The 25980-nt window shown below is 41.9% G+C and overlaps 1 protein-coding gene across 3 annotated transcripts in view; it reads left to right on the forward strand.

The window, feature by feature from the left end:
• The window catches only part of DPYD (dihydropyrimidine dehydrogenase), a 498994-nt gene that overhangs the window by 398742 nt on the left and 74272 nt on the right, over positions 1-25980 (forward strand). For all 3 annotated transcript variants that reach the window (XM_083444836.1, XM_083444835.1, XM_083444837.1), the window contains one exon: positions 25705-25847. In XM_083444836.1, coding sequence (XP_083300962.1) covers positions 25705-25847 — 143 coding nt within the window. The remainder of the gene's footprint in view (positions 1-25704; positions 25848-25980) is intronic.

Consider the following 25980-nt stretch of genomic DNA (forward strand, 5'->3'; position numbering starts at 1 on the left):
ATCATGATTTGGACTCATAGTATATAACACATCTGCAGTACATAACAAATAGGGGATCGTCCATGCTGGCACCCAGAGGATAAGGTTAGTCAGACATCTGAGGATTTATGAGTCAGTGTGACCTTGCGTGACCCACCTAAAACCCAGATTTTGAGCAGCTTTCATCTTTTGGTGAAAACACATTCCCTTATTGGAGCTGACTGGGCACTTTCCATGAACAAGAAAGTGTAAAATATGAAATAATTCTAACTAAATCTATGTTCCTGACCAACATCAATATCCTGTTCTTCCTTCTCAAAACATGCATTTCTAAATGTATGTTTTCTCATATATTTAAAAATGCATTTTAATGCATTGTTTTGATCAGAAAAATTCATCATGGGGGGGGTGAAAATCTGAAGGATAAAGTTCTGCTCCACACATTGGCCTGGGAGATAGTGGTCTGGTCAGTTCATATTGGAATTTGCAAAAGTTAAATTTGTCAGGAATACCTGAGTACTCAGGTACTACTACTACTAGTAGTAACATTTTTGTTGTTGTTTCTTAAAAGATCACAGTTATTGTTCACTCTGTGTAATGCTGGGGTTGACATATTTGTCTTTAATTCTATGCTTCAGTTCACTTCGATTTTAGTGCCAGATAGCAACTCCATTTTTTCTTTTTTCCAATAAATTGTTTAAATTATGTAGCAGTTTCCTCTATACTGACAGACTTGAAATACAGTGGTGCCTCGCAAGACGAAAAGAATCCGTTCCGCGGGTCTTTTCGTCTTGCGGTTTTTTCGTCTTGCGAAGCAAGCCCATTGACGGAGTAGCGCTATTAGCGCTATTGACATTTTAAGGGCTAAAAACGGCTTTTTAAGGGGTGGGGGATTAGCGGTTTTGCTGCTAAAATGCTTTTAGCAGCTTATCGCTTCAGGAAAAGGGGTTTTGGAGCAAAAAAAAATTCAAAATTTTTCGTCATTTTTCATCTTGCAAAGCAAGCCCATAGGGAAATTCGTCTTGCGAAGTGCCTCTGCAAACGGAAAACCCTTTCGTCTTGCGGGTTTACCGTCTTGTGAGGCATTCGTCTTGCGGGGCACCACTGTAAATGGATTACTATATGACCAAACCTAGGTGGCTTTTCCTCACCCCTGGGTTGCAATTTAGTCTAGTAAAGTGAGTACCTGCAGCCAAAGTTTAGTCAAAATTAAATTATTATATTTCAAGATGGGGGACCTCAGGCCTGGGACCCCAAGCAACAGGGCCAGCCCAAAACCTCTTGGCACCTGAGGCGAACCACAAAATGGTGCCCCTTCCTTGTCAGGGAAGAAGGGACAAGTGAAGATCTACCTCAGGAACAAGGAAGGAATAAAGATTTACATCAGAATCTGCTACTCCTGTGGGTGAGTTCAGAGATGCTAGCAACATCCAATCTTCATTTTAAATATCTAGAAGAACAATACAGATGCTAAGTGTGTGCGTCACTTAAGTTTAGCTGGAAATCTCTCAGAATGGCTAACGATAGGTGAAAACAATGGAGCTTATGAAAACAGAACAAGAAAATAGAACAAGAAAAGGTGACAATTTATCTTCAAATCATAAACTTAAGGCAGAAGATCTAACTGGGCTGAGCAGCTAAAAAGGTCTTCATCCTGTGAGTTTGGCAACAGCAGCAATATTCTGGGTAGAGCATTCCTGTGATGGGGAGCCACAATTAAAAAGGCCCTGTCTCGTGTAACTAGCCACATGGTTGTTTTTTGCCTTTAGTGGCCAGAATGGTGTTGTTTTTTTAAAAAGCTAGCAATTACCTGTTTATTATAACAGAGTCTATAGTAACTGCCTTAATCTAATTAATGGATATGATATTAAAATCACATTGTCTACATATAATGAGAGAGGATCCTTTTGTCTTAAGCAGAATGGGAAAGAACTGACTGCCACAGAGTTTGGTGACTATCAAAAAGCTGTTTTCTTTAGCCGAGAGGAATGTAAAATTAATACAGAAATTACACCTTGCGCCAACTTTTCAAAAAGACAATTTACGTTAAGTGTCAGAAAACATACTTGTATAACAAACAAACAAAAATGAAAATTCCATTCATACCCTTACAGAACACCAGCACATTATCCTACATGAAACCCTTAGAAAACCAAAACCATTCACCATGAAAACATCCCACTTTACGCCCTACTACATGATAAATCAGTTATGATCAGAGCTTTTTTTTTTTCCTAGCCAGAACTTGCCAGAACTCACTTCTGGCACCTCTCAGGTGGGCACCATTGAGAAAGAGGAAGGTGTTTGCGCTGAGTTCCAGCACCTCTTTTTCTAGAAAATAGTGTTGCTTATGACTCATTATTATCTAGCTCAAAGTTGGCGAACCTGTGGTCCTCCAGATATTACTGGGCAAATTAGGAATGTTCCCATTCAGGTCCTAACCAAAAGTATTCCTAATTGTGTTTTTACCTCTTTACCTTTTTTAAAAAAAAGAGATAAAGTGTTGGGGTGGATAAAGTGTTGCCGTTCCCTACTAATTTCTGTGTTTGAAGGGTCTGGAGATATTTTATTTATTTATGCATAAAAATATTTATATACTGCCATATCATAAAAATATCAGAGTGGTTTACAATAGTTTCAGTATGTAATAAAAAAACACATAAAACCCGAAACCATCAACTAACTCTTACCCAGAACACCCACAATCTTGCCTCTCACCTTAAGAGGCCACACACAAAACATTCCTGCCATGGTTTTCATTTGAAGAGGGGAAATGAATCTTTAAAACAATATTAAAAATCTGTCTGTCTTTCAAATAATGTAATTAAACCATCTGAGGAAACCCTGACAGGAAAGTACCAAGAAGATCATTTGTTACGTCGAAACACACAATGAAATAAATGTTGTTATCAATAAGACCCATATATGTTAAATCTCTTAGAAACAGATAACGTTAATTTGAAGAGCAAAGAGGCTGAAGGAATACCAGCTTTTTGTTTCTATTATTGTTATTATTCTTTGACACATCACTTGGTGGAGACCTGGCTGGAAAGCGGGGGGGGGGGGGGGCAAGGAGCTTTCTGTTTTCTAAGTCACAAGTTGTTTATTGATTACGTGATGTCAGCTCTAGTCATTAGACACGAATCGAAACCCAGCCATCGTGAGGCAGGAAATGTATGTGATATGCATGTGCGCTGAGAGCAGAGGGTGCAATTCAGCGCGGTTAAAATCAATTGGACTTTTACCATTTATTTTAGTGGGAGGTAAATTGCACCTGGAGAGAGAATCAGACAGAATAGGCGAGAGCACGTTACAGCCTGCTTTGGAGAGCGGGGGGCTACGGAAAGCCTACTCGGAGAGCAGGGCTGCAACACAAATCGGATACGATTTTAATTTGGGGCTATTATTTCTGTTAAGTGTAGCTCGCCCATTAGAGCGGCTCATTTGCATGCATTATGTACACAGACTTACAAAGAATTCTCTTTATTCCATTAGGGCCATACTGCATGCCGTCTCGCTCCCCCCACCCCCCCACCCCCTCCAACGCACTGCCGTCAGTGGTCTGTGCAGAAAGAGATCAGAGTCCTAATAATAGATTTTTGACAGTGAGCTTGCCTGCTACCTGCCCTACACTAATCCCCACTGTTCATGTTTGCTTCATGGCAACAAAGCAGACAGAGGGAAAATGCCAAGTGCTGAGTTTGAGGTACAGGCCTGCCATAGCTTGACATTTCAGCAGAATAGCAGCTTATGAGATGCATAATTTTTCAGCTGGGACTCAGCTGCCATTTCCATAGAAGCTCGCAGCTCATCGACTGACTTAAGAACCAGGGCAAAGGTTTATGGAGCACGGACCAGGGGCTATGTCCCCTTCCGTTGCTGTTTTTCAAAAGGCGAGGGATGTAATCTGAATCTTCTCACAATCAGCACTTCTTTTAAATCAACAAGAAGCCTTAAAATTTGCAACTCTTCCCACACAACCACCAAGTCATGTGTTTCATGCAGCCTTTGTCAACACATGTGCAGTCTTAAATAGATTCTTAAAGAAGAATGAATGGACATTGTTTTAAGGGGCGGGGCTTGCATCCCAGGGGCGGGGCACCCAGCATGGGCGGGACAGGGGCAGCCGCGATGGCACCCTGGGGATCACGCTGCCGGGGTTGGTGCTTACCTGGAATTTCTAGCCTTAATTTTCACAACGAACAGCAGCAGACCATTCTCTCAGACACTTTTAAGTTCATAAATAATAGTAATAGTAGTAGTACTTAGCTTTTTTGGTGTGTTTCAGGGGTTCAAAGCTTGATTAATTTTTGCAATAGCCTTGCAAGGTGGGCCAGTATTCTTCTCAGCACATTGCAGATGGGGTGTTTCGGCTGAGAATAGCATTTCACCTTAGACAAGCTGGTGAGTTCATGTCTGCAGCTTAATTTGAACTGAGGACTCGCTGGCTCACACAGTTCCATTATTGGCTGCCCAGCATCTCTCTTTAGTATGTATGGTTTTTTTATTCAAACCGCCCCCCCACCCGACTTTTCATATGTTAACTAAATCACAATGGATCCCTCTACATCCCTACACCCCATTAAGTACAAGAGCACTTACTCCTAAGTAATTGGGAATAGAATTGCAGTCAGAAGGGAATGGGATTTGGGATCCTTCCTCCCCCTCACCTCCCACCCCCGGTAACATTTCTTGAGAGTGAATTTAAATATTCAAAATCATCTACTTTGTTCAGGAAGCGGGGGAAATACACCTTAGGATGTAGATTCTGCCAGAGTCTGTTTAATTTAGTGCTATACTTCTTTTGGAGCCTGGATAGTTGTTCACTGTGGCACGGTATTACATAGAACAATGGCACAGTACATTGGATTAATTAAGGAATCCTTGCTGCGAACTGAGTTCTGAGTATGTCAAGATTTCAATTTTATGTTAAATATTTTCTAAAAGGCCAGAACCTTAAATCTCAGGGGTTGTACCAAGCAGTGAGCTGTGAATTTAACCATAGGCTAACTGCTAATGATAAGGAAAAGAGTCCAACTTGAGGCAGCTGTAATACAGTCGTTGGATTAGGCTATCAATCACCCTGCTCCCCAAGGAAAAAGGAAAAGAAGACAAAACAGTGAAAAGGGAAATTAGGAAAGGAAGGCATGACTGGAATGAGATTCTTCACAAAATTTATCTGTGAGTTGCCTTGTATCTCCCAAGTATCAGAAAGAAATGCCCAGTGCTGCTTTTAGGCTAAGAGCCAAAGCATCTTGTTCCAGAGCCTTGGAGTCCGCACAAATCAGCACTTGCTATCTCTAATCCTTGTAAAATAGGGATTTTTTTGTTTTGTTTTTAAGCAAAGTGCACTGTGCAGTGGACATAGAGTTGTATCTGATGCTCTGCACGTATAGTTCCAGTGGCACTGTGGGACTTCTGTTTCGTCTCCTTCCCCTGCTTCTTCCCTGATGAGTCCCTCAACCCTGTGGAGCAGACACAAGGGTGCGGTGTGGAAACAAGAGAGGAAACACAGGTACACACACACACAAGTCTGCAGCCCTGGGTATGACCCATACATTTTTTTAGTTAGCTGAGGCCAACATACACATATCATGCCCACATATGTACCGGTTGCATGATGGCCTTTCTTTTGTCTCTTTCAATGGAAAGTTCCTTTGCAAAGCACTGGCTGAGAGCAAGAAAAGTGAAGTGTAGGTGGTACCTGAGACCTTTCCTGCCTGCCATTTCCCGGCTCCAAATTTGCCACATGCAGGGATTCAAACACATGTTTGCTTTCACATTTCCAAACACAGTAGGCTGCATTAATTAACGTGGTGTGTTTGCTGAGTATTATGCATGCACATGTTTTTTTTAAAAAAACAAATGGTAAGAATTGATATCCCACTTTTCCTTATTAGATACCCAGAGTGACTTATGACAAGCTACAAGACACAAAAAATAGAATACATCATAATCAATTAAAAATATGTAAAAAGTTTTTTTTAAAAAAAATAATAAATAACACAGCAGCCAGTTAAAGTCAAATACCACAAACAGTCAAAATAAATAAATAAAATAAAAAATTGTCCAGTAGCACCTTAGAGAGCAACTAAGTTTGTTCTGGGTATAAGCTTTTGTGTGCATGCACACTTCTTCAGATCATGTGAAGATGCATGCACACAAAAGCTTATACCCAGAACAAACTTAGTTGCTCTCTAAGGTGCTACTGGACATTTTTTTTTAAAATTTTTAAAATTTATTTCAACTGTGTCAGACCAACACGGCTACCTACCTGAACCACAAACAGTATAACATGGCCAAGAAATCAATATAGCAAACCAAAACCTAGTAAGCCAAACCAAAAAACTATTGGTGTATTGAGGAAAAACTGAGCGAGAAACAGGTAGATGGGATACGTCGAGGCAGGGAGTTCAATCCAGAGCCTGGACACATGGTGGAACAAAACAAAACAAAAAAGGCTTTATACAGAGTCAAACGATCTACTACAGTATTCTCTACAATGAAAGCTGCTCTTCAGGGATTGAGACTGGTGACATTTCCAAGCTTGCCTGGAGGTTCGGAGGATTGAACCTGGGATTGTCTGCATGGAAAGCAAATGGTGTGCCACTGAGCTACAACCCTTCCCCAGTTGAGGAGGCCCTCACATCCATCTCTGCTCAACGTGCATCAAATGTTGATGGAATGTAGAGGAGAGCCTCTCCTGCAGAGCTTAATAGACGGGCAGGTTCCAAGCTGGTTAGGTTACCCTAACCAGTACCTTGAATTGGGCCCAGAAGTGACCTGGAAGTTGGTAGAGTTGATGTAATAAGGAAATCACTAGCTTCTGTGACTTCCGGTCCACCAACCTTGTGGACTAGCTGGAATTACCAATCTCCTTTCAATGACGGCCCCACATAGACTGCATCCCAATAATCCAATAGTACATTTTTTATGCTAGAGCAGTCATAATGAGTCAGATAATTTCGTCTGATGGGCAGCCATATCTGTGTTAGGGCTTCCTGGACAGTATCTATAGGGCTTTTTATTTCCCCTGTCCCATGATTTCCTGCTCCTAGAAGGTCACCTCTTCCACCCCCCTTTTGAACCTTTCAAACATGAATCTAATAGTGTGGTCATTGTAATAGCATTAGTGTCAGGTGTGTGTGGGGGGGGGGGGTTGTTTCAGTTTGTTATTATGCTATGTATTGTTGAATAATTATATTGCAAAATAAAAAATACTGTGGGGAGGGTTAGTGGCTTGCTTTGTTTTCATTTTATTTTGTGTTTTCATTTTGCATTGTTATGCTATGAACTGGATCTTTGGAGGAAAGGTGATATTGAAATTTAATAAATAATAGTAATTAAAGCGGTAGAACATTTTGCTCTAGGCTTCTGATACTTTGAAACCATTATTGCTGAGTTTCATACTGACAGCCGTAAGAGGGTCCATCAATGGGCACAAATGCCCAGTTGTCAAGGGAGTTCATGAATGAGAAGGTGGAACAGGCAAGTAGATTGCTATAAATCATAGAATAGAATCATAGAACATTTTATAGAATCATAGAATAGAATCATAGAATCATAGAGTTGGAAGAGACCACAAGGGCCACCGAGTCCAACCCCCTGCCAAGCAGGAAAAGAGTTCTTCATGTTCTTCTTTGGAATGCAGAACAGAAATGATTATATGTGATGTTGTTCTGGTAGGCATGGTGTTCTGTGCACCAAGACACTATTTCATTTTTTTAGTTTTTAAATTTATACTTTTCAAGTTTATACATTCCGTTAGTTTTGCAATTAATTTAACATGTCTTGTTTAGGAACCAAAGTTATGTAAGCATTCTTCCATGATTCTGGCAGCTCGCCTGTATTTAAAACCATATTCATAATGTCCTTTAATGGTTGTATAAGATAATCCTGCAACTTATTATAGTGTTTTGCTTGAAAGACCATCAGGTCCTGGTGCTTTCAAAGGTTTTACCTGTAAAATTACTTGCTTCAATTCCATTGTTGTCACTTGCACCAAGACACAATTGCTTCCTTTGTATCATAAGTATGTAACTGATCTACTGTCATGACTCTAGAAGCAAACAAACTGTCAAGTAAACACCTGCCTGCAAGTAGGTATATTCACTTCCAGATTGATAAAGCGAGGAGAATGGAATAAAGGAGGGTGGAGGGGCAGGGCTACTTGAGAACTGTGAGCATGTATCCACATACTGAAAATGTGGGTGGCAATGAGCTCTTACTCCATTGAGGTCAACCAGAAATATTACAAGGTTGGTGTCAAGACCCAAATTCCATAATATATAAGGGGGTGCCAGCAGCAATGAAGCCAAAGAGCATGCATGACTCATACGGTCCTTTAGAAGGGGTGAATCTCTGAGACACGCTCAGAAGATCTGAATAGAAAATAGACTACAATGGGTGCCTGTGAGTTGAAGGACAGCGAACAAGGAAACCATTTGCTCTCCTTTTGAGTATGCATGAAGTTTCGGTGGGCAAAGGAAGTCGAAAATTCAGGCTTGAGGATATCATTCAGAATGGCAGCCCTAACAAAAGGGCTTTCTGTACCATCCTGAAAGTGTATGCTGCAGTCAGAGAGCAGGCACAACTCACAAAGCAAATAGTCTCAGGTGATATAAGCAAACGGATGGTTTGGAAGTTTGTTCCTCCTTATAATTTTGGGGGAACGTTTTGGAAATGTAAGTGAATTCGTCTCTGCAGCAGTTGCTTTATCAAAGGGCTGCCCAAAGCATATGGTATGAACTTTGCTCGGTTTTCAATATCACAGCAAAGCAGAAGGATGGAAGGTTGATTTCGGCATTTGATGCAAAAGAAACACCACAAAGATGTAAAGTGCCTAGTATTTAATAAAGGTAAAAAGGTAAAAAGTATCTAATACACTCATATGAACAGCATTTTCAATTGCATAATGCACTTTATCACTTTTCAGTTGCCAATGGTATATAGGAATGCGTGTGTGTGTACACACACACACACACACACACACCCCTCTTCTTTAAAAGGCTCAAAACAAATTTCAACAGTTTAATCTCAATGTTAGAAAAAGGATCACAGCAGCCTCTCCTGTGTTTTGTCTATAAGCGAGTTTTTGTAAAGACTCGTGACATGCTCCCTGGGTGCTAAATATTGACAAGCATGCTCTGGCAAGCAGGATCAAGCTTGTTGAATTAACACAGCTCAAGTCTCTGCATTGACACAGTAACCCGAGTCTGAAAACTATTATTCTACTCCATTTGTTTTGGCATTATAGGTGATGCTGTCCAGTTGAATTTTGAATATTATTATTATTGCTCTTTTTAATATTCTGTATCTTGCAGATTAAAAAAAGATTATTTTTCTTCATAGCTGCTTGTATAACATGAAAGTTGCCCACATTTCATTTTCCTGTTTGGTATATTTATATCAACCTGTAGAAATCTCTTTCTTCCCCGCTTTTCAATTCCCTTAAGACAGTTCACAGAACACATTAAAAAAAAGTATTATTTAAAATCTCTCTCTCTCTCTCTGCTCTATACTAACACCAGATGCTCAGAATCTAACTTCAGGTTCATTGCTCTAGCTATACCAAATCCCTGAGAAAAGAAAGTCAGTAATTGATAAAATTAACAGCAAAGACTTCCTTCCTTAAAAAAGAAAGGAAAGGGCAGATATCCTTTATATTCTATTCTATTCCTACCTATTCCATAACCTCCAACATTTCTCCAATGAAAATAGGGATGTCCTATTATTATTATTAGGGACGTGGGTGGCGCTGTGGGTAAAAGCCTCAGTGCCTAGGGCTTGCCGATTGAAAGGTCAGCGGTTCGAATCCCCGCGGCGAGGTGCACTCCCGTTGTTCGGTCCCAGCGCCTGCCAACCTAGCAGTTTGAAAGCACTCCAGGGTGCAAGTAGATAAATAGGGACGGCTTACTAGTGGGAAGGTAAACGCCGTTTCCGTGTGTGGCTCTGGCTCGCCAGAGCAGCGATGTCACGCTGGCCACGTGACCCGGAAGTGTCTCTGGACAGCGCTGGCCCCCGGCCTCTTGAGTGAGATGGGCGCACAACCCTAGAGTCTGTCAAGACTGGCCCGTACGGGCAGGGGTACCTTTACCTTTACCTATTATTATTATTATTATTATTATTATTATTATTATTATACCCTGCCCACCTGACTGGGTTGCTCCAGCCATCTGGGCAGCTTCCAACATATGTAAAAACATAATAAAACATTAAACATTTAAAAACTTCCCTATGCAAGGCTGCCTTCAGATGTCTTCTAAAGGTTGTATAGTATAGTTCTAGGCCCCTTTGGCTTGGGGGTCGTGGATTCTAAGGATGGGAAGTACATAGAACATTTCCAGGACTTAAATGGACGAGACCTGGACCTGCCAGGCCACACAACACACACACATTCTTTAGTGCGCATGAACCACACCTTCTTCTCTTTTGGGCCCTCATAACATCAGCTAGCCCAGAACGCAGCAACTACACTGGTAACAGAGACCAGGCAAAGAGATCATACCTCTCCTGTCTTCAAATAACACATCTGACTCCCTATAACCTTCTATGCTGAGTTCAAAATATTGGTCTTAAGCTTTATAGGCCTCCATGGCTTAGAACCCCAGTACCTGTTGGACCACATTCTCATCCCACATCAGGCTGAGATTGTCATCTGAGGCCCTTTTCTGGATGCCCTCCTCCATCTCAAATGATGTGGGTGGTGACACTGAAGACAGAGCCCTTTTGGTGACAGCTCCTCACCTTTAGAAAGCCTTCCCCAGAGAAGGCCATGTGGTATCCTGGTTACTCCCATTCAGATATCAGGCAAAATGTTTGGTTTGTCCCCCCCCCCCATTTTTCCAGGCTTTTAAGTGCCACCAGTGGTAGTACAGTGGTACCTTGGTTCTCAAAACTTGATCCATTCTGGAAGTCTGTTTCAAAACCAGAGCGTTCTAAAACCAAGGCGCGCTTTCCCAAAAAGTAATGCAAAATGGATTAATCCGTTCCAGACTTTTTTAAAAAAAACCTAAAGCAGCAATTTACCATGAATTTTACTATCTAATGAGACCATTGATCCATAAATTGAAAGCAATAATCAATGTACTGTACTATAAAATAAATAAGACAGTATTGTAGATTATAAAAATGAAAATTATTATTTTTTCTTACCTGTACTGATAGTCATTGTTTGGAGGGGGGGGGGCTTTTATCCATTTCCACAGTCACACAATCAATACCCAGTAGCTGAACTGGGTTTCACACACTTACAAAAACAGATTAACCGAAAAACGCAAAATAAATGGCAAAAACAAAAGCACCAAACTTAATCCGTTCTGTTTGACTTCCAAAATGTTCAAAAACCAAGGCGCAGCTTCTGATTCGTCCAGGCGCCTTGGAAAGCAATAGCTGACAGCTGCATCAGATGTTTGGCTTCTGAAAAACGTTTGAAAACTGGAACACTTCTGGATTTTTGGCGTTGAGGAACCAAGGCTTTTGAGAAGCAAGGTACCACTATATTTCAAGCTGAGAATGGTTTTGAGTTTACTGTCTACTTGAATGGATGGTTGCTGTTTTAGCTCGTCTCATGATGGAATGCGTTGCTTTATTATCTATGTTTTTATTGCACTTCTGTTGTTTCTTAACTACCTTGCTAACCACCCTGGAAACAGGCGTCTGTGTTGAAGGAGCAGGTTATAAATTACGTAAATAAAGTAAACCCTTGGGCCTAATACGTGAAGCATGCAAACAGGTGAAGACCAGATCAATGTGGGATTAGTAAAGGACTTCATACCTTGGCTATTATCCTGAAGGAAATGTGGAATATCAGTGGAAGCAGAATGTTCAAGGCAGTTGAGAAGAATGTTTTCACTCGTAGCATTTAGGCAGCCTAGCGATGTTTGCAATGGGAGAGAGGTTGCACACTCATGACAATGGGGAAAGGGGGAATGGACAACACTCTATCCCCTCTAATGCCTCGAGTTATACTTCTTTCTTACCTTGTAGTACACATGTATGTTTTCAGATCTCCGTTTCTTTTATTTCAAGAGGTGCTCACCTGTATGGATGATATTTAAGGTGAGACCCCTCTGCATTTGTGCAAGGCATTGATTTTCCTGCATCTGTGTCCCCTGTGAGATGTGATTCTGTGTAATACCTCTCTCTTTTTTTGTTAAAACACTTTGATATTTTCCGATGAAAGGGGCATGTTACTTGCAAAGATTGGTTGGGTCTGATGCTAAATGTTTTCAGATCAAACAGGCATGTTCTTTGTGGGTGCACGGAACAGAGTTAATTCAACTCAGTTTTGATCAGCCAGCATTGCTCCAAAGAAGAAATCCGCTGAGCGCAGTTAGGCACACTTTGGTATGATTACCATCTTTCCCTTTCATGCAGGCTGGGGAACTCGCTGTGTACGGAAATTAAGGACCCTCCTCACCCTCTGAGATGCCCTTGTTAGATAACAATTAAAATGATCTGATACGGCAGCACGTTGGGATTCTCTTGCATCTCTTTGTGTTGCTTCTGAATAAATCAAGCACTGCCGCTAATCCTGTTTAACTTTCATCAATGCAAAAACTCTGAACCAAAATATGACCTGCAAAACCTGAAGCCAGCATACTGGGAGTATGTATATTAGGCTAATTAAGCTAGCTGGGAAACCGCCTCCCTCTGAAAAAAAAAAGATACTATACTTACCAGTCTGTGTGAGTAATACACAGTCAGTCCGTGTGAGGCAGTAGCTTACTTACTGGGGCAATCCGGTAAACCGTGGCATCCCCTCTAATTGACCAGCCAAGTAGTGATGGTAATATTTGAATAGCTGATACATGCAGGCTCCCTGCCTAACAGACCCAGAAGAGTGATCATGCCTGTCCTCCTTCCTGTGAGCATATACATCATGTATAACCAACTCATGTGTGCTCTATATTTTCAGCCCAAAGAACAGATAGATGGACAGATGGATGGATGACACTGTTATGGCAGGTGTATGCATGTATATAGCCAATGACACATGGGGGAATGCACGGATGAGCCCCTGACTTTCTCCTTCACCCCATTACATTTAGAGCAGGCATGCCTAGTGGGCACAGCAACTAACAGTCAACCCTTTGGGGGCTGCATATCAAAGTGGGCATGTCCATTTATTTATTTTTTATTTTTTTGCTTAAAAGGGGGTACATTTTAGGGTTCTGCAGGGCTCAAAAACCCTTTCTGGATTTTCAGCATCACAGCACAGGGCCCACAGGGCCCACAGCACAGGGCTCAGCAACTGAGCAGGCACACAGGTTGCCTGGGGGTCTTCCCTCCTATAGTGAAATATTGAATTGTATTTCTATTTAAATTCTAGAAATTATTTCTGAATTTGTATGTCAATCACCATATGCACATTTAATGCAATTTTCCCCCTTTGTCCATTGATGATGTAACTCTTCTCTTTTGGTCATCCTTAACTGCTACTCTAAGGGACGCAGGTGGCGCTGTGGGTTAAACCACAGAGCCGAGGACTTGCCTATCAGAAGGTTGGCGGTTTGAATCCCTGCGACAGGGTGAGCTCCCATTGTTCGGTCCCAGCTCCTGCCAACCTAGGAGTTCGAAAGCACGTCAAAGTGCAAGTAGATAAATAGGTACCGCTCCAGAGGGAAGGTAAACGGCGTTTCCGTGCACTGCTCTGGTTTGCCAGAAGCGGCTTAGTCCTGCTGGCCACATGACCCGGAAGCTGTACGCCGGCTCCCTCAGCCAATAAAGCAAGATGAGCACCGCAACCCCAGAGTCAGGGGTCCCAATAAAGCGAGATGAGCACCGCAACCTAATGGTCAGGGGTCCCTTTACCCTTTACCTTTAACTGCTACGCTAGGCTCATTGTGCTACAGTACAGCAAGGATTGCCAACATGGCACCAGTGGGCACACATGCAACCCCAGTGGCCCTCCATAGTGCCCACAGGGGCCTCTCTCCACCCTGAAAATAGGGTAGTTGATAAAATAGTTTGCAGTGTGTGTGTGTGTGTGCTGCCCACACCATTTTTTTTCTCCATATGGGCCCATTGGCCCCCAAAATGTTGATGACAAATACGTTTCTAGAAATCTGAATTACTCTTGAGTATAGTAATGGGTGGAAAAATTAAAGTTGTGCTGCATTGTTTGTGGTAGCCCACTTTAGGATCCAGGAAGCAGTAGGGTGTAACTCTGATTGAATTTACTCTGACGTACTTCTGAGTAAACAGGGATGCAGGTTGCGCTGTGGGTTGAACCACAAAGCCTAGGGCTTGCCGATCAGAAGGTCGGTGGTTTGAATCCCCGCAACGGGGTGAGCTCCCGTTCCTCGGTCCCTGCTCCTGCCAACCTAGCAGTTCGAAAGCACGCCAAAGTGCAAGTAGATGAATAGGCACCGCTCTGGCGGGAAGGTAAACGGTGTTTCTGTGTGCTTCTCTGGTTCACCAGAAGCGGCTTAGTCCTGCTGGCCACATGACCCGGAAGGTGTATGCCAGCTCCCTCAGCCAATAAAGCGAGATGAGCACTGCGACCCCAGTCGGCCACGACTAGAACTAATGGTCAGGGGTCCCTTTACCTTTACTTTTTACTTCTGAGTAAAGACACAAAAGAAAGCAATAGTTCCAGAGCTCCATAATATTAGCTTCCTAAATACAGTCTCATACATAGTATGGGCATGAATTGTTTGGCACGCCCTGCCTCTCATTTATTTTAGGTTCCTTGCCTTCCCTTGTTGTTGTTTTTTAAAATAAAGCATTTAAGTCTTTCATTTTAAAAAATGCTGCAAATTAAAAAGCAATTAAATAAAAAAGAAGCGATGCATTAAAAACAGAAGCTTCATTGACTTCTGTGAATATTTTCATTTTAAAAAAAACACTGTGGGGTTTCAGTTCAAAGCTATAGAAACAATAGCAGAAAGAAATGTTTGGAAATGGTTATGAAGACATAATTACAAAAAGTGTTCTTGTTGCACAAGCAGACTCCGCATCTGTCATCTAGTGGTTTAATGCTTGTGGTAGTTATTAGCTGAATATTCCTGTTATTACCATTCTGCAAGCAAGCGCCTTTCTTGAAACTGATTGATGTTTAGGAATAAAAGATATCTATTATACGTTGCCAGCTCCTAAGGACCAATCTTATAAGCCAGAATGCCTTCACAGAAATGATGATACCTCATCTTTCTGGAACTAATCACCGCAGAAGAAAGTTAAAGGGTTGAAATCATGATATCTCCCTGTCTACCCTCCCTGAACAACTTTCATTGCATTGCATCCCCATTCCACTACCAAATGATGGTGGTATTTTATCTGTCAATGGTGACAGCGGTGGAACATGTCTTTATTCTGCTGGAGGTATAGACAAATAATTTGTAATATACTATATAAAGAGTTTATAATATATGAGGAGTTACTTTGGAAAATGAGCATCTATAGGATTTAAGGGCCATCTTATACCATGGCCCTTATTCCTACCTATTCCACACCCCGGCAAAGTTTAAGAACATAAGTGCTTGATATCTGATTTTTATTTTATGCTGAGCCTGTTTTTATCTTGCCTTTCCATTGGTGGTGTGATTAAACATCTTTATGTTTTTGGTGCTGTGTTTTAACCTTGTGGTTTCCCACTCTCCTGGAAACCTTTAACTGAACAGCAGCATAAGGATTTGGGGAATGAATAATAAAATAAGAGTCCTGTGAGATCAGACCCAAGCCCAAGAGCCAACCAGATGACTCCAGAAATCACTGGCTGTTTCTCCCCAGGAATACCCTCTCTGAATCTGGAGCTTCTATACAGACATCATAAGAAATAGCCAATGATAGTTCTGCTCCTCCACTGCCTAATTGCCTTTTCAAGTCACCCAAGCCTGCAGACATCATAGCATTTTGTAGCGGTGAATTTTCCACATGCAAGTACATCTTCCATGAAGAAGTTGTTCCTTTTTGTCTGTCTTGAATCTCCTGCCACTCAGTTTTATTGGTTCAAACTGTACCAGCTCCAGTTTTATTTATTTGTTTATGGGGAACGGGCAGCCTTTTGTGAGATACTCACAGAGGTAGAAATGGAAGGGGTGGCATGCAAGGAATCTCTCCATGCTGATCTTTTTTGGTGTTCTTGGCCAAATAGTACTCTTAGGGCTGCAGAGTCTTCACTGGTTTTGACACAGTATTTGAAGGATCATCAGTTCTCACACGTTCTACCTGGACCCTGAGATCTTCATTTGAGGTCCCTCTTTGAGGCTGCCCACATGTGAGGTACAGTGAGTGGGTATGACTGAAAGGATCTTTATAGTGATGGCAGTTTGGCTATGGAATGTCTTCTTCTCCCCAGAGTGGTCCACCTAGTGCAGCCAGTAAATCAAAGGGTAACTGTATATAACTAAGTTGTCTTATTTGCTCAAGGATTTCAGCTTGTCCTCCCCCTCCTCTCCCTGAGGCAACATATTTGAGGGGTGTAAGGAGGGAGGAGAGGAAGGGGAAGTTCCGTTGTGCGAGTTGGAACCACTTGCACAAACCTCATTGGATAAAACCTACTCTGGGCGGCTTCCAGAAAAATATTAAAGCACACACAAAAAAACCCTTAAACATTCAAAATTTACCTATACAGGGCTTCTAAAAGTCATCTTATAAAAGTCAGATAGATGTTTATTTCGTTGGCATCTGATAGGAGGGTGTTTCACAAGGTGGGCGTCACTACCAAGAAGGCTCTCTGCCTGGTTCCCTATAACCTCACTTCTTGCAATAAGGGACCTTCCAGAAGGCGGTTTGCTATAGCTTATTTATTTAGATCCCCCCCCCCCCGTTGCATCCCAGATCACTTGAATATTAGGGCTGGTAGGTGTAATCTACTCAAGCTTTAGTTGATTATTGGTGAGGCTAGATTTGAATCAGTGATGGAAAAGTTCAGGCAGCAACAGGGAAAAACAGGGAAGGCCTGTCCTAACAATGAGAGGTAGTGTTTGTTTATTATATTGTTAGCTACTTCATATACCCTTTTAATATTTCTACAAGGCACCTATATCGAAGCTCTGATTATACGCATATTTTATCTCCGTTTAATCAATGAATTAGTTAAAACGGCAATCAGTTAAAATCCTTTCTCATCAGTTGGCAGCCTTAATTAAAATACACTCATTTCATATTACTCTCCCAACATCCCCATGAGGAATGTTAAGCACCACAGTCGTCTGGCTTTCACAAGTCAATGAGACAAGTTATGTGCCGAGCCCTCAGCGCACTGCTCCTGAATACAAAGGAGCATTTCTGCTCGTGTATCCTGAGGTAAAACACCGAGCATGCCGTGCGCTAATGTGTTTGAATTTATGTCTTCCAGAAGTTTCAAGATCACTCGGTTTACTAAGCCTTAGTTTTTTCAAATAGAATTAAGAGAAGCCCTGTGCTAAAAATCTTTTTTTAAAAAAATATGTATGTACAGTGGTGCCCCGCAAGACGAATGCCTCGCAAGACGGAAAACCCGCTAGACGAAAGGGTTTTCCGTTTTTCGATGTGCTTCGCAGAACGAATTTCCCTATGGGCTTGCTTCGCAAGACGAAAATGTCTTGCAAGTCTTGAGATTTTTTTTCGCTCCCCACCCCCTTTTTCTAAGCCGCTAAACCGCTAATAGTCTTTTAGCAGCTAATCCGCTAAGCCGCTAAGCCTTTAATAGCCGCTAAACCGCTAATAGCGCTAAGCCGCTAAGCCACTAATAGGGTTGCTTCGCAAGACGAAAAAACCACTAGACGAAGAGACTCGCGGAATGAATTAATTTCATCTTGCGAGTCACCACTGTACAATACTAATCTTATACCCAAATCCTGGGTTGTATCCAGTTGTGACTCTTGTGCTGACAGAAGGAGAATTGATCCAATGGAGGCTTCTACCAGTGGAAGTGTGAGGGAAGCAATATCTGCCCCATCCCCACCTCACCACTTGAATGCCCCAAAGTTGCTTCAATGGACAGAGTGGGGGGTGGTGCGAGTGGGAAATTGGTAGCTTCCAGTTGCAGTGGGGAAGCCCGCCAGCTTGCTTCAGTAGCAAACTAGCTGATGATGGAGTATTTGCAGTATTTCAGCGGCTAGACGGAATGATTCCCTCTCCCCACAGGGGGTTGTCCCAACCTTCCCCAAAGCCATTTATGGGGGGGGGGAGGCCGGTAAGAAGCTCAATTGTGGAGATAGAAGCCCTTGCACACCACCCCAAAGCTCTGAGTGATTATGGGTATTTGGCAAACCACCTCACAGTGTAAGATGAAAGTACAGATATTAGGGATCACTCACTGGAACTCAGTTCTGGCATCTCTCAGGTGGGTGCTATTGCCATTCTAAGAGAAAGAGGGAGGAGTTCATGATGAGAGTTCCAGCACCTCTTTTTCTAGAAAAATATAACTACTACTTCTTCTTCTTCTTCTTATTATTATTATTATTATTATTATTATTATTATTATATGTGCCCCGCTCATCTGGCTGGGTTGCCCCAGCCACTCTGCTGATACTGATCTGCCTAATACAAATGAACACTTTGGGTGGTGAAAAAGTGCATATCATGGGTGGGATTTAACTAACACACCCTGTCAGTGGAAATCTTGAACAAGGACATAATATTAATAATAATTTTATTATTTGTACCCCACCCATCTGACTGGTTGGCCCCAGCCACTCTGGGCAGCTTCCAACACATATAAAAACATTTAAAAAATCACACATTATAAACTTCCCTATACAAAGCTGTCTTCAGATACAAAGTTGTATAGTTATTTATCTCCTTGATGGGAGGGCGTTCCACAGGGCAGGCGCCACTACCAAGAAGGCCCTCTGCCTGGTGAAACTTGAAACTTCATTTCTCATAGTGAGGGTACCACCAGAAAACCCTCGGAGCTAGATCTCAATGTCTGGGTTGAATGATGTGGTTGGAGATGCTCCTTCAGGTTATAAATGACTGTAGGCTGTATCTATCACCCTAAAGAATAAATCTGATTACTGCCCTACAAATGGCAGAAGAACCATACTTCTTTGTGTAGTTTCTTGATGTGACTCAAGAAAAATGATAGTCAGATTTACCATCAACAAACACTTCTGAAAAAGAAAAGAAAATCATGTTGCTCCTATTGACTCTGAGGGGTTACCCCAGACTACAGGTGCCACTTAAAGTGGTTTAATAGTGATTTCCCAGGGGACTGAGAAGTTGTAGTTCTTTGAGGGGACGAACTTATCTCCACATCCTATCAGGTTACAATTTTCAGGGCAAGTGGAAGAATAGCCATGGCAGCTAAATTGATATAAACCAACATGAGGTTGTAGTGTAGATCAGGACTGTGAGGTAGCTTAAGTAATTCCCATGAAGATTCCAAAGACATTAGAGATTTTCATATTTTTATAGTTAATGCAGTATTCTGATTTTTTTTTCTTAAATAAGAGATTAAGTGTGATGCTACGACACTGAATTTCTTTCTACAATGTAACTGTAGTTTCTCATATGTATATATATATTCTACAAACTTGTATGTATACTGGGTTTCTTCTGCATTTAAATGCATTCATTGGCCATTTTGAAAGATGTGCTTGCTGCGCTGTTTCATTAAGCTGCTGCGTTATCGGGTAATTGTTTAAACATAAAGCCATAGCACTATCAAAAGGAAAGGTGAACTAATGGCATTTGCAGATGTCAGGGATTATCTTAACACTTTTATTATAGTTTATAAAAAGAAGGTTCAGGGCATTCCATGGCAATTATTTCCACAGAAATTGGTTATTTAAATAAATTGCTAATTATCTGGATATGACAGTATTGAAAACCCTGCTAATGAGTTATGTGATAAGTGCAGCTTTTGAAGGCCACCTACAGGTGGAAGGGAGAAAAAACAATATTGAATTTGTTATCCCAAATAAGGAGGTGGATGCAGATGTCTTGTTTATTATATTTGCATCTGTCTGCGTCAAGTACTTCCCAAATGTCACGTTGCAAGCTGCAAGTTTATGGAGTTTCTCTGCCAGGGAAGGTTAGACTTCTCCGTTTGCTTTATTTGCTTGTTTGCCCTAATCCTTGAAATGTCTAGTTTAATTAGTATTTACGCTAACGTGTTTACAATAAGTGAATCGCAAATGTTTCCAGATTAATTCCCGTTCTGCCATTTTGAGTGCTGATATTTACTCTTAGGTGGTTGTTTGCTTAACAAAAACCACTTGTTGTCATATTCAGCAGTTTTGTTAACTGTAATAGTATAGGAAACCAACAGTGTGCTGCATGCCCAACAGCATAGCTAGTTGGATGCAATCCTAAGCAAGCTTAGTTCGAAGGTGTTTCCACCAAAATCACATCTTAATAGTGGGCGCCTTCTCTCTAGGTAGGAGCTTGTTTATTTTGAGTTGGAACACATTAGGGGTGCCTACTTGAATAAAATATTGGGGAAGGGGCAGGTCAGCCCCGCCCTGCATAATCTATCACAAGATGTGGCGCACACACATCATCTGGATGACTGTGCCCATCAACTTTTTTTTTTTTTATAAATATTTTATTAGATTTTACATAAAGAGTGAAACAACAGAAAATAAACAACAACACAAAAGAAATAAAAAATACAATAAAACTCTGACACAAAACAGCAAAAGGTGTCAAAAAAGAAAAACAAAAATAAAAACAATTTTATCCTCATTATATTCCTTGCATTAACTTATTTCTCCGACCTCCCCAGACCTCCCTTCTCTGTATTCCAAATCATACATTCAGACAACAAATCCGTTCCCTCTGTCTTAATTAATTTTTGTCTTAATTTTAGTGTCTTAATATAACTTAATTTTCTTGTATCTTAGAATATTGGGTCTTTTTTAATTTTTAAACTTTTTACTAATAACCTTTTACATTCAATCAGATGTCGTCAAACATTCATTATTTTATAATGTTTCTGTAGATAATCTTTGAATTTCCTCCAATCTTCTTTCACCGTCTCTTCTCCCTGGTCTCTGATTCTGCCAGTCATTTCAGCCAATTCCATGTAGTCCATTATTTTCATCTGCCATTCTTCCAGGGTGGGTAATTCTTGTGTCTTCCAATACTGTGCGATAAGTATTCTTGCTGCTGTTGTTGCATACATAAAGAAAGTCCTGTCCTTCTTTTGCACGTGTTGGTCAACCATGCCCAGGAGAAAGGCCTCTGGTTTCTTCAGAAAGGTGTATTTAAACACTTTTTCCATTTCGTTATAGATCATCTCCCAGAAGGTCTTAATCCTCGGGCATGTCCACCAAAGGTGAAAAAAAGTACCTTCAGTTTCTCTACATTTCCAACATTTGTTATCGGGCAAATGATAAATTTTTGCTAGACTGTGCCCATCAACTTTGGGAGTGCGGCCTCCTCAAATATTTTATTGCAGGGGCTGAAGGGATCTCATCACTTAGGAGCTGGCTCCTATGGAACACATCCCATCTAGGTACTGACTTAACCCACACATTAAAGTAAAATAATTAGTTTATAGTACTATTAAAAGGCCGCTAACACTCCTGCCTCCAAAATGTTAACTTCTGAAAGCAGAGTAAATTAGGTTGGGTTAGACTCTTCGGAAAATGTGAGGAGGGTATTATAACTGTGAAGAACTGTGTTTTGTGTGTGTGTTTTGGCAGCCCTACATACCTCTCTGTTGGAACCTGGACACAGGTGGTGTCATAAAGCTGACACCTTTGAATTAAAGCACACTGCAGCTGAAACTGTCTAAAGAGGTTATTGTAAGGCAAGAGTTTGGGCTTATCTACATTTCCAATTGTCACAAGCTGTGGTTTTTGCCTTTGCCCGTGACTTGCCCCAGAAAACCCGCTCTTCAGCACTAAATTGGAACAAATCTGTAGAAAACCTCATTGTTGTTTGTTCCGATTCAGCACTAAACCACGGGTTTTCCAGGGGGTACACGGTAGGGAAAACAGAGGTGTGGCTGAGCCCTTCCTCATTGCCATTTCTGGGGGCCATGTTAATGGGCAACATCTGCGGCAATGGGACTTATCAGGAGGTTAAATTTGCTGAGGGGGTGGCCCAGGGCTTTTGCTCATCACTGCTCTACCCCCATATTGGTGTAGAATTCAGCTAAACTAGCAGCGGATCCTTCTAATGTATGTAGGGACTAAGCAGTTTAGACCTAGGTTTAAATGTAATCAGCACTAGGGCTGGGTGATATCCGCTTTTCAACATTGCGATATATCACCAGCTAAATATCGCGATGTATCGATATATCACAATGTCTGAAAGAACGATGGAGCTATGCAGAAGCATTGGCTGGCTTCGCGGTGTTCCCCACACTGTGATTTTTGCATCGCACACAAGCATACAATCATGATTTGCAATTTACTGCCAGGTCAAAAACTATGAAACTGATATCACGATATGGACTTCAAACCGGTTTGGGGCGATATATCAATATATTGCCCTGACTTAATAAAATCGTGCATAAAAGACAATTGGGAGCTAATGTAGATGTGGAAATACTGGTATAATGTATAAAGAGCTCAGTGATAGAACATCAGCTCTGCATACAGAAGGCCCCATGTTCAATCTTTAGGGAGAATGAGGCAACAGGGCAAGGGTTGGGCCCAAAACTGAGCTAGAATCATAGTCTGGCTCAGCATAAGGCGCTTTCCCCATGGAACACACATCAGCTAAACATGCAGTGTTATTTTTCTGGAAAAAGAGGTGCTAGACCTCACCATGAACACCTCTCTCATTCTCTTGGAATGGCAATGGCACCCACCTGAGAGGTGCCGGAACTGAGTTCCAGCGAGTTCCGGCTGAAAAAAAGCCCCGTATATATGTAAAACACAACATGTACTAATACATGTCACTTGTGTTTTTTTCCCTTTAATAACAGCACAGTATCCAAAATTACCCTCAGTTCGCTAAAAATAAATTGTATGTTTAATATTATGTTAGCTTCTTAGTTTATTCTTAGTTCATGTTTAATACAGTGCTGAGTGAATCTTAAATTTAATTTTGCAAGGAAGATCCATGCTGTAATTACTGTAACATAAATAAATTAAAGCTAAATTTTGCTTTGCTGTATGCAGTGCTCTACTGAGAATTATGATCCAATTTCATTTTTATGCCAGGAACACGGTACGATAGATATTGCAGGAAGGGTCGGCCCCCAACCTTGTGGTGTATCTTTTGTTTCTGTTGATAGGACAAAAGATCCAGGTGGGCTTTTGAACTAACGGTGAAGGAAAAAGACAAGCCACGTGTGTGTGTGTGTGTGTGTGAGAGAGAGAGAGAGAGAGAGAGAGAGAGAGAGAGAGAGTTATTTGTCAGGGTAATTATCGTTCTACCAGTGAAAGGCATCACCCAGACACGGCACAACAAACAGTGAATTGGATACAGACAGACAGAGCAATTAAACCACACACCTTTACACCAAATTTTGGTTGGGCTGAGCAGAGGCAAGCCACCAGCCACTGTGTGTGTGTATGTGTGGGAGACCTGCTGATGATACCCCCTCCAGCAGAAAACCCCCAAAATGTGTGTTCTGAGAGCAGGAAGGGGTGTGTATATGCTGGCCAGGGATATTACTACTGTTAGGAGACAACATCAGGCCTGATATGGGCACAGGGATCAGGCCAAATCACCCCGCCCTTCCACTCTGGGTGCAGTGTTGTCCTTGCCAAGCCCTGTGGCATGGGGTGAGGGTTAGCATTGCAGAATTAGTCACGCTTAGAGTTGATCCAAAGAAATCAAGGAGACAAGTGGGTCACTTAAGTCTGATGGATTTCAGTGAGTATACGCTAAGCATGATTAACAATATTATCTGTTAACAATAACCACTGTAGATGGTGATCCGTGCTGGTCCAATATTCGCCATTAATGGCCCAGGAGTGCTTGAGTTTTAAGCATATGCCAAAAGCACCGTATAAAAGCAAATACGAAAAAAGAACCGTGAACCAATTTTAAAACACAAATTTTTAAACAGCAGCAACCTCCCCGCACCCAATAGCACATAACGTGGCGTTCATAGTCAATACACGAAAGACTAGGCTTTGCAGTGTTGAGAGAGCACATGCCACCGGTATGACTTTAGGAAGACTCTTTGTGTTCCTCCCAGTCTCCTTAAGATTGATTTTGCTAAGCTAACTGCAAATATCAAGCCATCCATTAATGACCAATGGGAGTTCTTTGCCCTCTCGCTTTTCCCTCTGTGATCTTCTGTTTTGCTATGATCTTTACTTATGCTCTTTTAGGTCTTCTTACAGAAATCCCCACCTCTGCTCAAACATACGCATTCGCACACCTTTCACCACCTTTGCAGTTTGGAGTCAGGGGCCTAATTAAACTTCATATCTTTCCCCCTCGTTGCCTTCAATCACTATTCTGCCTGTCTGAAGGATAATTTTGCTGCACCTTCACACCTTCATACCTATGCAAAGGGGGGTGGAATCAGCAATTCTTTGTCGCTGATGGTTCTCTATCCCTTGAAGACATGTGTTGTTAATGGGGTTCCTGAGGGGCTAGCTTGAATATTGGTTCTGGAGCTGTTGTTGATGGGGGGGGGTGCAGGTTCATCGTTGAGAATGGAGGAAATGCCAGCGTAGGTGAATAATGAAGAGGAATCTGTGCTGAAGCAGCTGAAGGTGGCACAACCCTAGAGGATAATTCGTATGCTGAATCAGGAGCAGATGTCAATACAGACAGCTTGTCTGAGTGTTTGGATGCTGATTCAGTAGCAACTAGCATTGATGGGAGAGGCTTGTCAGACATCCTGTTTGTAAAGACCACAGTGTCGACTGTAAAAATGGTGGGCTGATAGAAGGAGGTGACATTTCGCTGGAGGCAATAAGCACAGAAGAAACACCTTTCGAAAATTGACAACGCAACAGATTTTTCTGTGTTCCATTGAAAAACCCTATCAGCAAACAGATCCCTGTTTTTAAAATAATAATAATAATGAAAATGAAAAATGGTAGTGCAATATTCCCTAAATACTTCAGACACCTTAGTGGGGCGTTGCTTACTCACAATGCATGGCAAAGCTGGCAGCTCACAAACTTGTTGGCTGAGAGATCCTCTGCCAAGTGGTCATTGTGTATTCTGTTGTTGTTGTTGTTGTTTAGTCGTTTAGTTGTGTCTGACTCTTCGTGACCCCATGGACCAGAGCACGCTAGGTACTCCTGTCTTCCACTGCCTCCCGCAGTTTGGTCAAACTCATGCTGGTAGCTTCGAGAACACTGTCCAACCATCTCGTCCTTTGCCGTCCCCTTCTCCTTGTGCCCTCCATCTTTCCCAACATCAGGGTCTTTTCCAGGGAGTCTTCCAAGGAGTCTTCCAGGGTCTTTTCCAGGGAGTCTTTCCAGGGAATCTTCCAGGGAGCCAGTGTGGTGTAGTGGTTAAGAGTCCCCAGTCACGTAATCTGGGGAACCGGGTTCGCGTCTCTGCTCCCCCACATGCAGCTGCTGGGTGACCTTGGGCCAGTCACACTTCTTTGAAGTCTCTCAGCCCCACTCACCTCACAGAGTGTTTGTTGTGGGGGAGGAAGGGAAAGGAGAATGTTAACCGCTTTGAGACTCCTGAAGGGGAGTGAAAGGCGGGATATCAAATCCAAACTCTTCTTCTTCTCTTCTCTTCTCATGGCTGGACAAATAACAGATGAAGAGGTGGTTCCAAGCATGGAAAAGCAGCAGGATAGGAAATGAAGCCTGTGACCGGTTTGAGAGAAGAGGAAAGAGAAGAGTTGCGAGTCCGTGACCCTCCTTGCCAGCTGCCTCACTAATGCACACTCATTCTTTCTCTGTACAGGAAATGCCATAAGACCCATTGCCCTTCGAGCAGTTTCTGCAATAGCTCGTGCTCTTCCGGGGTTTCCAGTCCTGGCAACAGGAGGCATTGACTCAGCTGAGAGTGGCTTGCAATTTCTTCAGAGCGGTGCTTCTGTTTTGCAGGTACTACTTTTATTCTGATAGCTTAAAAAACAACAACCCAGTAATATGTTTTACAATAAAACAACAATTGAGATTTGCCCATGGTAAGTCCAAATATATCTTTTTATCCTTGTCTCCTTTTTTCTGGGAATTG

The sequence above is a fragment of the Podarcis tiliguerta genome, assembly GCF_965153285.1.
Source record: "Podarcis tiliguerta genome assembly, chromosome: 6".
NCBI classification, from domain to species: Eukaryota; Metazoa; Chordata; class Lepidosauria; order Squamata; family Lacertidae; genus Podarcis; species Podarcis tiliguerta.